This window comes from Eptatretus burgeri, chromosome 15, assembly GCF_056783735.1.
Source record: "Eptatretus burgeri isolate ZD-2024b chromosome 15, Ebu_testis_v1, whole genome shotgun sequence".
NCBI lineage: Eukaryota > Metazoa > Chordata > Myxini > Myxiniformes > Myxinidae > Eptatretus > Eptatretus burgeri.
Window position 1 is genome coordinate 71984192 of NC_140975.1, and position 14106 is coordinate 71998297.

A 14106-nucleotide genomic window follows, 5' to 3' on the forward strand; every position below is an offset into this window, starting at 1 on the left:
TATTTCTTTTTTTAAATTTTTTTTGAATAAGGCTCACTGAGCTGTGCCCGGGTGGGTTTGAGGGTAGAGGAGTAGCAGCTGAAACCCAAATCCTATCCAGGTTCCTCCTGGTAACTTCATGTTTGCTTTTTGCTTGTTTGGGTTCCTTCTGATTACTCCAATGCAGGACTGTACCTATTTGGTGTTCCATTTGATGTTAATTAAATTTATTTTAATCCCATTCTAAATTCAATTGAATAATAATTTTTTAAAACGTCATGGGTCAGGGTCAGGGTCAGGGTCAGGTGTCCAATCAAAGCGGGATGTCTTGGTACCCGGTCACCAGCAGTTATGAAGTGGCAGTTCTAGTTATGTCTCTTATTTATTACGTAGCACACCAGTACACAAACAACATACAAAATACACCACACAAAACTACACAAACACCACACAAAAAAGTCCTGGCCAGGGTCTGCAATCTGATTGCTCTTTTTCTTGTTTAAGTTGTTTGTTATTCTTTGAATTTTGCATTGATTAATTATTTGAAGTGTATTGTCATCAAATTAAATTCTAAGTGCAGTTATTTTTATTAATTTACAATTTGGTGAAAACCATAATCAGTCATTGTTCTTCGAGACAGTATTTGCACCGAAACTTCAAAATTATAGAGTCCTCGACGAGGCACCGTATCGTGAGCTCATTAAGCAAGAAACGTAAACTGTTTAAAAGTAGGTTTGAGTACATATTCAGGATATGGAATTTGGCGAAATTGAAATTCCCCTTGCACTTGAAATGAGAAACTTTTGTCTGTTTATTTGATATTTTACTTGCCAAACAATTTGATACAAAACCCACTTTTGTATCAAAACCCAAAAATGTCATGATGGGTTGGTACATTTTGTTTCTCCATCTTACCATGATACTTGGAACATGTCTTCCAATCATGATAAATCTCACACTCTTGCTTTGTCTTTCCGAAAGGACCGTCTGGATCCCCCCCCCAACCATCTACCTTCTCAACAATCCTCTAGAAGAAGTCCTTTCTTTCAAGCTTCTGGGCCACACTATCTGCCATGATCTTTCCTGGGAAAGCCACATTTCCAACCTGGCCTCCAAAGCCAGTCGCTGACTGGGAATCCTTCGTCGTGCAAAGTCCTTCCTTTTGGCACACTTGAGCTCCTGGCCACATACAAAGCTTTCGTCCACAGCCTGTTGAAGTACTGCTCTCCCCTCTGGGATGGTGCTCCTGCCTGTGTGTTAGCTCTGTGTGTTAACTCTTATATGAGCCTTGCCATTGTTTACAAAAATAAATAAAGAGGGGGGCTGAAAAGGGTTGGGGAAGGGTTGCTATGGAGTGGGAGTGCATCAGCTGTGGTCACGGAGTCACCGAGCACATGAGGTGGGAACAACATATCATTACGGATCTGGTTTAGGGTTTCAATGGGGTTGATTAGAAGAGTTATTTCCTCGTGCATGTTTGCATGTGTGATGTAATTGCTGTAATTAAAGAGAATAACATCGACATGCCACCTTCTTAGCCGGAGTGCTCGCCTCGGCCCACCTTCGGTGGGTTATTTACACTGGTGAAATTTCCACAAAGTGATACTTTTTTTCCTGGGACACACTGTACACTTGAACAATGGGATATACTGTAACCATATTTGGCCTTCCTGGACCATTTGTGGCTTTTGTGCGACAAAATGCAAAAAATGTTAAATTTACATATGATCGTTTTTTTTTTTTCTGGAACACACTGCACATCTGAAAATCATTTTTGGGGCTTATATTTTGTTTTGCCAACTGGCACACCAAGGATCTCAATTAAGTTGTGTACACACAACCACACAGCTGACTCACTGATTACTCATTAAAACAGAAAAAACCTCAATAGAATCAACTCGGCCTCAGCTGTGAAAACGAGGCTTTTCTCTTGCCGACCTTCTGTTGCAGCCTCCTGGTTCAAGATTCACGTCCAGCTGTCGTTGATCCACACCATCCGATCTAAGGTGCCCAAAAATATCCTGGCTTCTCAACACGTCAGGCATTCACTTCCTTGCTTTTTAAAACCCTTCGGTAATGTTTCCTGAGTCAAGGTTCAATGTACCCAAACAATGGGAACAAATCCATGTCCTGATCTTTGCCATGACACATCCTGCTCTCTCTGCCTAACGACCAATCACATGATCCCAAATATTGGGTATAACGTGTAAGTGAAAACTCGGGGGTGGGAGGGAGAAGAAGTTCACCTTCCAAAGCATCATGGCATCTGTTACAGTATTGGAGGGAAAAGGAAGAGGATTGTTGTCACAGTCAACCAGAAGATTGACATATGTCGGAGACTGGAGAAGGGAGACAACAGAAATGCGTTGATGTTCGAGTACAACGTCGGATCGTCAACCATCTCTGACATCAAGGCCCAGAAGGACAAGTCACTGGAATGTTCACCAAGTCAGAGACGGATATAGCTGCTGACAAGTGCCGTAGTCGACACAAGCCAAATGTGGAGCAGCTAGATAAAGTTTTGTATGAATGGTTTGTTCTCAAGCGTTTGGAGGGAGCACCAATCTCAGGACGATGTTAATTGAGAAGAGAAAGTATTTTCGTGATCAGATGGGATTGACCGATCAATGTGCCTTTTCTGATGGCTGGCTGGCTTGTTTCAAACTGTGCCATGGTATACGGCAACTTGATATCTCAGGAGAACAAAAGTCTTGCAGATCACGATCCAATAAATTTTCAGTATGGTGACGCAAGCAAGTGACTATAATCCACTTCAAAGAGTGGATGCTTATGAAGTTTGCTGGAAGGCAGAAAGCTTATACCACCCAGGAAGTGATTCAGCTGAACCTCGTACAAGAATATTTCATGAGGAGGATGCAAGAAACAACGTGGCAGTCCAACATAAGGAAATGGTTCAAGAAAGCCTCTGGAGTTCAACAAGATGATGAGGCTGAGCAAGTGGATGTTGACACTTCAGCTCATCCATCAATTTCAAAAGTCGAGTTTATGTCTTGTAATACAGGTACGTCATTGTTTTGCATAATTAATTGGTAATTACCTCGACTATACTGAAATAATGTTGTTATTTGATCTGTTTTTCAAAGGCAAAGTTGATTAAGTTGCTCTTTTGTATCATTCTATGTAACATTTTCATAACCAGCATTTGATGAACTGGCAGGGTTTCGGCGGTTGCCGGATAACATAGCTTTAACTTTATATGTTACGAGCAAATGCCATCCGTCATTACGCTGATAGGAATATGAAGAGAGAGGTGGGTGTCAGACAAAGGGTTGAGAGAGGGGTGAGAGCGAGGAGGGAGGGGTGTGGGAGCGAGGAGGTGGGACGGGAGAGAGAGAGAGAGAGAGAGAGAGAGAGAGAGAGAGAGAGAGAGAGAGAGAGAGAGAGAGAGAGAGAGAGAGAGAGAGAGAGAGAGAGAGAGAGAGAGAGAGAGAGAGAGAGAGAGAGAGAGAGAGAGAGACAGAGAGAGAGAGGAGCGAGTAAGGGGAGAGCGAGTAATGTGTGGGGGGGGGGGGGGTAGCGACGCTTCATCACACGTCGCTCAACACTCCGGGAGGTGGGGGAGGCAAAGCGGATGTGGGATCCGGATCTTCACCAAATTCTAATCAGATCGTCCTTGTCACACATCCAACCTGTCCACAAAATTTCATCCGGATCCATCCACAACTTTTTGAGATGTCCTGCACACAAACGAACAAACAGACAAACAAACACACAGAAAGGGGTGAAAACAATACCTCCTTCACCGTCGGTGGCGGTGGTAGTTGTAGCAAAAAATACGAAAGAAAGATACAAAATTAAATAATAACAGATATACACCGACAACTTGGGAGAATGACAAAAGAACAGAAAGGTTTTTTTTTAAAAGAGTTGGACAGATTGGGCTGAGACAAAGAAGGCTCATTGGAATGGCTAAGAAGATATCAGCTCAACTGGGATGGAGAACGAATCATTATTAATCCCCAAGACCAGGGACACCACACAAGTGGCTTTAAGAAAATGGTGGGACTGAGTCAATTGGACAAGTGCAGGTTCTGCAGAGTGGAAACAGAAAGCACGAGTCACCTCCTATTGGGATGTAAAAAATACTCATATCGGAACAACTATATACACAAAGGCACAGCAAGGTATGTAAAGTAATCCACGGGCACATCTGCAAAAACTTCAATATCCTAGTCCCAGAAAACTCATGGAAACATGAACCAAAAGCAATCATTAAGAACAAGGAAGTAACGCACACATATGACCTGATGATCCTCCATCGAGCATGAACGTAGAAAACAAAGCATTGTGACCGGATATAGTACAGTACTTCGGTATAAATTTTTTTTTTAAATGGCATTGCTAATTGAGGTATTAAGCCTTGTGTTGGCTAACCCGAACAGCTCGGCTTAGTGGTTAGGGTGGCTGGCTTGGGATCTTAGGATCTTAGGATCCTGAGTTTAAGTCCCGTCAGCCGCTGAATTAACACCAGGTGTGGTTGACAAACTGTCATCCTTCGAAACGGTCGGTGAAACTGGTAATAGGGGCATTGCATCAGTGGTGCCCCTATATTTGGTAGCAGTGGCGATGCACTGTTGATCATAGGCAGTTGAAAGCATGGAATCATGCCACCACAATAAGTGGAAGTATAAAAATTTTTTTGAGGTATCAGTTTGCAGTGATTTTGTCAAAAGATTGTGGAATCTGAAGAGTGCCAAAATTGTACCAGTGATTATGAGAGCAATGAGAATGATGAAGAAGAACCTTCCAGATATCTTAAAAACCATCCCAGGGAATATTACTACAAACTAACTGCAGTTGGAAGCTGTCTGGGGCTCATTAATGATCCTGCAAAGAGCCCTCTGCTCAAAACTTTGAGAACAACAAAACTTCACAACTTGGTCCATGAATGGTGACTCCCCTCCCCCCCTCTTCCCCTCCGCCATTACCGAAATGGAGGTGGATACTTTGTGACCTGGGAGGACTCCGCTCCACCCTCTGAATCCCTCATGATATAGGGATAACCAACAACACAGACAGAGACTGACTGACACACACTGACATTTATCATTATAGATTGGCATGCTCCTCCCACAAGCATTTTGTTTCTTGGAGGTAAAATGATGTTTCACGATTTATGTAAACATCTGCTCTTAATTATTCAGGATCTAAAGTTGAGCTACATGAGGATAAATGCTGGGAGAAGGTGGAGGTATCATCCAATCCTCACCGCCTTGGCAAGATATTTGACGGGAACCCTCGCACTTACTGGGAGTCCAATGGCAGCTCTGGCTCTCACTTCATCAACATACACATTGTCAGAGGCATCATTGTCAGGTACTGTTTTGGTGCGAGCTGTGACCTTACAAGGTTTTTTTTTTTTTTTTTTTTAATTTTAAATTATTTTGCTGTTTGTTCGTTGTTGTTTTTGTATATTTATTCATTTATTTTGTTCATTTTTTTTTTACCAGTTTCGTTTTTTTAAATGATTGTTGATTCGTACTATCTTTTTTGTGATGAACTTTAGACTGGTGGAAATGCGAGAACACGGTCATCATCATTAGGTGTCTCATTTGGGAAGCCGCACACAGATCTTGCACATCGAAGGATGCTCACTGGCTGGTTTGGAAGGCAAACTTGGATATATGGTTTGCCCTATATCGAAAGGTCATGGCTGATGGTGAAGCCCAAGAGTTTGAGTGACTGAACTTCTTCCAGAGCTTCATTAAGGAAGAAGATGGGAGAGTTCACCTTTTCGAGAAACAGAGTGAGAGTGTTGAATTTTTCAACTGCTGCCTGCCTGTCTGAAGGATGAGATGACGGTGAATTGGAAAGATTGTTGATTGAGATGAGGAAAAGGACTGGGCCCAAGACACTGCCTTTAGGGCACTCTCACCTTGACAAGGAGAGTAGATGAGAATTATATTAACAATGTGTTGATTACAAGAGTAGAGGAGTCGGTACAAGCCATGAGAGGAGCTGGCCTTGGATGTCATTGGCAGAGGTTGGAGAACAAGACCGGGTGTCAGAATGTGTCAAATGCTCGAGATATGTCCAGAGAGATAGCCCTGATCTAATGTCTGAAATAGAGGTCCTCCATCCATTGTTAGGAGAGTTGAAGGAGAGAAGGGCAGTGTGTTGGGGGGGGGGTGGGGAAACAGAGAATGGCCGTGTGTTGGGGGGACGGAGAATGTCAGTGTGTTGGGGGGGGGCGGAGAATGTCAGTGTGTTGGGGGGGGCAGAGAATGTCAGTGTGTTGGGGGGTGGGGGAAATGGAGAATGGCAGTGTGTTGGGGGGGGGAGAATGGCAGTTTGTTGGGGGAAACGGAGAATGGCAGTGTGTTGGGGGGGACGGAGGACGGAGAATGGCCGTGTGTTGGGGGGGAACGCAGAATGGCCGTGTGTTGGGGGGACGGAGATTGTCAGTGTGTTGGGGGGACGGAGAATGTCAGTGTGTTGGGGGGGACGGAGAATGTCAGTGTGGTGGGGGGGGACGGAGAATGTCAGTGTGTTGGGGGGCGGGGGACGGAGAATGTCAGTGTGTTGGGGGGCGGGGGACGGAGAATGTCAGTGTGTTGGGGGGGGACAGAGAATGTCAGTGTGTTGGGGGGACGGAGAATGTCAGTGTGTTGGGGGGGGAGCAGAGAATGGCAGTGTATTGGGGGGAAGCGCAAAGCGGTAGGGTGTTGATGGGAAATGGAGAATGGCAATGTGTTGGGGTGGAGGGGTTGGAACAGAAGAGCAATTTGTTGGGGGGGGGGGAACAGAGAGCAGCATTGTGTTGGGGGGGGGGGAAGAGAACAGCAGTGTGTTTGGGGGGGGAAACAGAGAACGGCAGTGTGTTTGGTGGAGGGGGAAATGGAGAATGGCAGTCTGTTGGGGGTGGGGTGGGGAGTAGAATGGCAGTCTGTTGGGGGGGGGGGAACAGAGAGCAGCATTGTGTTGGGGGGGGGGGGGAGGAGAACAGAAGTGTGTTGGGGGAGAAACAGAGAACGGCAGTGTGTTTGGGGGGGAATGGAGAATGGCAGTCTGTTGGGGGTGAGGGGGAGTATAATGGCAGTCTATTGGGGGGGAACGGAGAATGGCAGTCTGTTGGAGGGAAACAGAGAACGGCAGTGTGTTGGGGGGCGGAAGCAGAGAGCGGCAGTGTGTGAGGGCGAAGAGGAGAAGATGTTTGGGGGGAGGTTGAGCAGGACCCTCAGCAAGGGGGGGGGGGGATGGAGGTTGAGCAGGACCCTCGGCGGGGGTTGGGTGGAGGTTGAGCGGGACCTTCGGCGGGGGGAGGTTGAGCGGCGGGGGATGCAGTCTGTTGTGGGGAAACAGAGAACGGTAGTGTGTTGTGGGGGGGAATCGGAGAGCAGCAGTGTGTATGGAGGCGGAGAGTGGCAGTGCGTGTGGGGGAAGAGGCGAAGAGGTTTGGGGGGGGGGTTGAGCAGGACCCTCAGCAAGGAGGGGGTGGAGGTTGAGCATGACCCTCGGTGGGGGTGGGGTGAGGTTGAACGGGACTCTTGGCGAGGGGGGGCGGAGGTTGAATGCGACCCTCGGCGGGGGTGGGGTGGAGGTTGAGCGGGACCCTCGGCGGGAGGAGGTTGAGCAGCACCCTCGGCGGGGGGAGGTTGAGCGGCACCCTCGGCGGGGGGAGGTTGAGCGGCACCCTCGGTAGGGGGAGGTTGAGCGGGACCCTCGGCGGGGGGAGGTTGAGTGGGACCCTTGGCGGGTTGAGGTTGAGCGGGACCCTCAGCGGGAGGTACGTGACACATAAGGGGTGCAGACTGGGATTTGGTCGAGGGCTGGAAATCACTGTGGCCTGGACTTCTCATGATCCCCAATTGTAATGCTATATCTGAAGACAGACTTTATTACTGACTAGCCGAAACCCCGTCACAGACTGATCCCGTTCCATGAGCGCAATATGACAACCAGTGGCGGCTCTCGTAAGAGCCGGATCCCAGTCAATGTACTCCATGGCCTTACCTAATGAGGCCTACAAAACGTCCTTGTACACGACATTTTTGGTGTACACTACTCCTTGTGAAGAAGTCCCCTGATTTGTGCACGTGTCTACTTTGGCGTGCAAACACCGTGTCAAAACTTCTCAGGTCACAGTACTGAGAAAAACGTGACGCGACCGCGAGGAGGAGCACAAAATTGGTCCTTCGGCGACAGACGTAATGACGTCAGCGAATGACCGATGATGTCATGATGTCCTTACTCCTCTCAGCGGTGACGTCACACGTCGCCATGTAAACGAATGTAAAACGAAGTGTTTTTTTCTGCTTCAGAGTTGAAAGTTGACTATTGCCACTATGTGAGATGCACTCTAACAGGTACGAAGTTTCTTTCAGTCCAGGTCACAGTTCCGAGAAAAACACGATGCGACCGCTAGGAGGAGCACAAAATTGGTCCTTCAGTCTTAATATATAGATCCTTATCAGTATGAAAATCTGTTCCGACAATCTTCTCTTCTCCTCCCCACCCCCCCCCCCCACCACCTCCCTGCTTTATTACTGAACCTCATCATGGAAATGAAGCATACAGTCTGTTTGTTAACCAGGTTAATTTCAGGTTTATTTGGAGTTCAGCTATATTTGTGCTGCTGTGACATGAGGTGGTTGTGTTACTGTGGTTGTATGACAGGAAGCTGACACTTCTGGTGGCAAGTGAAGACTCGAGTTACATGCCATCACGTGTTGTGGTCACAGCTGGTGAAGATTCCGAAAACCTCGGCACCGAACTTAGCACAGTAAGTTTTACACTGTTTGTTTGACACCCTCAAATGGGTAGGAATGAAAATAGTGCAGATCTGTCAACTTTTGCTAAACATTTGTTGTCATTCTGAGTTTTCACCAAGATAATGATGATAAAAAGTTTGTTTTTGCAAATAACTTTTATTCGTTGATAATTTAAGCATAGAATAAAACTAGAAGGGCACTCAGTAGAGCACATACCTCCGCCACACAATGCCTGATCCACGAGAACATGTTGGGCCCAATACATGTTTGAAATATCATTCTCTACCGCACTATATAGTTTTTGAGCCCAATCTCTCAATGGTGACGAATCACATAAAAAAATTCTCGTAGTCAGACCCGGATCATGATCTTCACCAAAATCTAATCATTTCGTCCTTGTCACACAACCAACCTGTCCACAAAATTTCCTCCGAATCCGTTCACAACCTTTTGATATATCCGGCACACAAACAAACAAGAAGAAGAAGACGTCGTGCAGATCACGATACTGGCAAAATCCATAAAACAAATTTGACCTCAAAAATAATTCACTGGTTGAATTCAGTGACCTGAAAAAAAATCCTCTTCAAATTTCACGTCAATCGGCTGAAAAATGAGGATTTTAGAAATCTCACCTAAGTTGTTGACCTTTGGCCTATGTTTACCTTTTGGTCGATGCTGACCTCAAAAAGAATTGGTTGCTCAAATTCAGTGACATGAAATGTAAATCCTCTTCATATTTCAAGTCAATGGGATAAAAATGGAGGATTTTAGAAATATCACCTGAGTTGTTGACCTTTGGCCTGTGTTGACTTATTGACCTAAAAAACAATGGGCTTCTTCCATATGACAAACTCTACCATGTGGTGAAGCTTCATGAAGATCGGTTTAAAATTGTGACCTGAAGGCAACAAACACACAGGCAAACAGAATAACATGAAAAAGACGTCGTGCAGAGCACGATACTTGCAAATTCCACCCTCCCCTCCAAAGGTTGCCATGGATACATGAAATTGTTCATTTCATTCGGATTAAAATTTACAACCTTTAAAATTTAAATTTACAAATTTAAAAATACAAATTTAAAATTTACAGGTCAATTGGATGAAAGTGATTATTTTTCAGATTGAAATTGTTGATTTTAGAAGTTAGACCTTGAGTTGACTTTTGACCTTTTGACCTAAAAAATGGTTGGTTTCCAAATTCAGCGATTGACTATGCAATTGCTGCTTCATCTTCAGGTTAATCAGATGAAAAGTAACAATTTTTCAGAAGAAATTTAATGATTTTACAAGTTTGACCTTTGACCTTTTGACCTCAAAAATAGTTGGTTTACTAATTCAGTGACGCAATATGCAAATGTTGTTCAACTTTTAAGTCAATCGGATGAAAAATGATGATTTCAGAAATTTGACCTCAAGATGACCTTTGACCGTTGACCTCAAAATCAATAGGCTTCTCAGTTGAGACTACCTCTACCACTTGGTGAAGTTTCATGATGATCGGTTTAGAATTGTGACCTGCAGGCGACAAACAGACAGACTAACAAACAGACAAGCCGGTAGGCGGCCATGGGTCGCCGAGCATCCGATGACCTTTGACCCCTGATCTGAGTTAATCTAGTACTAAGTACTAACAAAATTGCAATCGAATTGGTTAACCCGTGTATGAGCAAGGGGACTTTGAATGGTCATTTTGCCCGAACAATGCACCCATTGACCTTTGACCCCTGACTTAGCCGAAATAGGTCAATATGTCCTGAAGCAAAGTTGTAGTTCCCATTGAGTACTATGTACCTCTGAACTTTCATTCGTATCGGATAATCCGTGTAGGAGCAAGGGTGCCTTGAATGGTAATTTCGCCTGAAAAATGCACTTATTGACCTTTGACCCCTGACCGACTCGAGATAGGTCATTATGCAAATGAGCAAAGTTGTAGTACTCATTACGGTCTTTCAGCATGTAAAGATTCATTCGATTCGGTTCAACTGTCTTGGAGCTAGTGTACTTTGAATTTTCAGCGGGAATGCTCAATGGCCCTCGGACACCCAAGTTGAGAGTGTTACCATTTGGAAACTATAAGATATAGAAAAAAATGGATGTCATAGCGGATAGAGAATCACCTTAAGATTATGCATACCAAATCTCATCGAGTTCCATCGACTGATAACTACTCGGTATCAATTTGAATGAAAAGTACCGAAAATGCGGTTTGATATCGGAAATCCCCAGTTTGAGGGGGTGCTGTGGGTGAACAAAGATATAAATGGAAAATCTGGCTCGATCGTTTGTGCACAATGCATTCCAGATGATTAGTGTGAATTTTCATGACCGTCCGACCATAACCCAAGGAGGAGTAGCATTTGGCGCGAAGGCACCTCCAGCTCTCGCATATTATCGATTTTTGCCCTTTGACCCCTGACCGAAGCAATATCGGTCAATATGTCCTGAGGCAAAGTTGTAGTACTCATTGCATGCTATGAACCTGAAAAGTTTCATTCGGATCGATGCACTCACCTGGTTGCTAGGGGGCCTTCAATTTTTGCCAATTTTCAGGCATACCCCATTTGTAGTGGGCGCTGCGGATAAACTATTCCATATATCACAAAAACCGGAATATATTTGGTAGAGCATCACCTGTAGATGATGTATGCCAAATTTCATAAGCCTACGTGGGATAATGGCTTTCGGAATTGATTTTGCATGAACGGTACCGATTTTGAAGGTTTTTTGGCTGTTGCTAGGGAACCAAAGCGTCCCTCGTTACCATCACAATTTCCAAAGCACGAGGTCATAAGATGTACCAACCACCCGAGTTTGGTCAAATTCGGCCCACGTTTACTACCAATTACGCTGATGACAAACGAACAAACATCCAAACAGACAGAATTACTGACAATAAGGGTCACCTATTTTGGCGACCCAACAGACAGACAGACAGAATAACAAAATCGACTGATCAATATATTTGTAAAATCTTCGATTTTGCAAGTAACAAACAAACAGGCAGAAAGGGGTGAAAACATCACCTCGTCCACCTTCGCATGTGGAGGTAATAATCTAATGATAAGAATGAAAGAGCACATCGATGTAAAATTCCTTTCTGAACGTTTGCTGGTAAAGACAAAATGAGAAATGTGCACGTTCTCATTTTTACTGTTTCTGGATCTTCTTTTATATATATAATTAATAATCTTATTCTCTTTGTCTTTCTGACCATTTTCTCTTCAACAACTTAAGGCCTCAGTTATTTTATAACTTGGTTTACACAGTTCTTCAGCTAAAATGTAGGGTCGGTAGGTCGAAATATAAATATAAATATAATTTCAATTTTTAGAAATCATATATTTTTATGATTTTTTTTCTGATGTTCCATGGAAAAGACAAGGGTAGGTGGGGTGGGGGGGGAAATAAATATAAATCCCAGACCAGGAGGATCTAAGAAAACATTGAAGATGGAAGACCATTCAAATGCAGGATGCCCATGTTCACTGTATCATCTGATGTGAAAAATAATAAAGAAGGATTAAAACTTGTTTTTACAATATAGTCTGGCATGGATTTCTTATAGAAAGCTGTTGGATCATCAAACAAATGGAAACATTGCTGAGAAAATTACTGTCCAAGTCGTAGATGTGTGCGTGCACACCAGTGCATAGTGCTGGATATGATTTTAAAAAAGGTGTCCACTCGGAGTCAACACGCTCAAAACGGTCAATCAGAGCCATAACCAGCTCTTACTTTTCATCGGGCATCTGATCGTACCGTCTCCCCATCCCATGAGCACATCAAACGCTGATTTCTGGTCCGTTGAAGGCTGAATGTCAGCATCTCGCAGGGAAACTTTGATGTACTTGGCACCGAAATCTTTCAATACGAACAGTGGTGTACAACTTTCGACGGAAAAAAAATCTGCACGATCGAGAGTAGCCTGCGAATCATCCCTGCTGCTGCACTGAATTGATGCAATTGTTCGGCCAGAATATTCGTCATCAAGATGTTGCGTGATTAAATCACCAATACAGTCTTTCAAATTTATACCGCTGACGTACTTCTTAACAATCACTTTCACTCCAGAAACCACAGTCAATTTCAACCACGCTGGCCACTGCTCAGACGCCATGACCGAAGACTACGGCGCAGTAGTTTGGTTGAAGGGGACTCGTCATTTTGGTGCGCGTGCGCGAAATTATATTTTGAAAATAAATGCCGACGTTTACATTTCGGGTTTTGAAATTTTTGCAGCTTTGGCAGAAAATTTATAAATATAAAAGGCTAAAAATGTGTTTTATATTTATATTTCATTTTGGCAAATATACCGTCGGCGGATCTGTAAACCAAGTTATAAAATAACTAAGGTCTAACCAGGGACCATCAAACGTATCATTATTCATTTCCTTGTTTGAGGACTTCCAGTTGTGTGTGTGTGTGTGTGTGTGTGTGTGTGTGTGTGTGTGTGTGTGTGTGTGTGTGTGTGTGTGTGTGTGTGTGTGTGTGTGTGTGTGTGTGTGTGTGTGTGTGTGTGTGTGTGTGTGTGTGTGTGTGTGTGTGTGTATATATATATATATATCTTCTTCTTCTTCTTTCGGCTGCTCCTGTTAGGGGTCGCCACAGCGGATCATCCATATGATCCGCATAGTGATTTGGCACATGTTTTATGCCGGATGCCCTTCCTGACGCAACCCTGGTCACCTCTTATGACACAGGGATATGGTACACCTATTTTAACCTGGGTATACACCGGCCCAGTATACTGGTACTCATTTCGCCGACCTCGGAAGGATGACAGGCTGAATCAACTCCCTGGTGTATTAATTCAGTGGCCCAACGGGGCTTGAACTCAGGACCTCTTGGATCCCAAGCCGCTGCCCTAACCACTGCTCCAACACCAGGCTTACCATATATATATATATATATATATATATATATATATATATATATATATATATATATATATATATATATATATATATATATATATATATATATATATATATATATATATATATATATATATATATATTACATCACCAATGACATTGTATGTATTTTACCACTCGAAGCACACACTCCCTCGAGGAGCAGCTTGCTGGTGAGGATGGTGACGGGATGGGGGTGTTATTATCCTTATTATTATGAGAGTTCCTAGCCTACAAATCTGGGAAATTTATTGTTGGTATTTGGATTATTATTAGGGTACCAAGCCTTTCAGTGTAGGCAACATATTGTTTTTGTTTTGATTATTCTTATTATTTATTATTATGATACTTCACCATGATTTTGGGGGTTTATTCCCTTTTCAATTAATTTGCTCTGCAACCGCCCAATTTTCACTCATGCATTCCCATGGAGTGCCCTTAGCATGCGTGCAAAGTTTGGAGCTGATAACTTTCATG

General features: G+C 43.9%; 1 protein-coding gene across 3 annotated transcripts in view; it reads left to right on the plus strand.

The window, feature by feature from the left end:
• CUL9 (cullin 9) overlaps positions 1-14106 on the plus strand; it is a 352312-nt gene that overhangs the window by 148732 nt on the left and 189474 nt on the right. For all 3 annotated transcript variants that reach the window (XM_085856907.1, XM_085856905.1, XM_085856906.1), the window contains 2 exons: positions 5145-5316; positions 8617-8722. In XM_085856907.1, coding sequence (XP_085713033.1) covers positions 5145-5316; positions 8617-8722 — 278 coding nt within the window. The remainder of the gene's footprint in view (positions 1-5144; positions 5317-8616; positions 8723-14106) is intronic.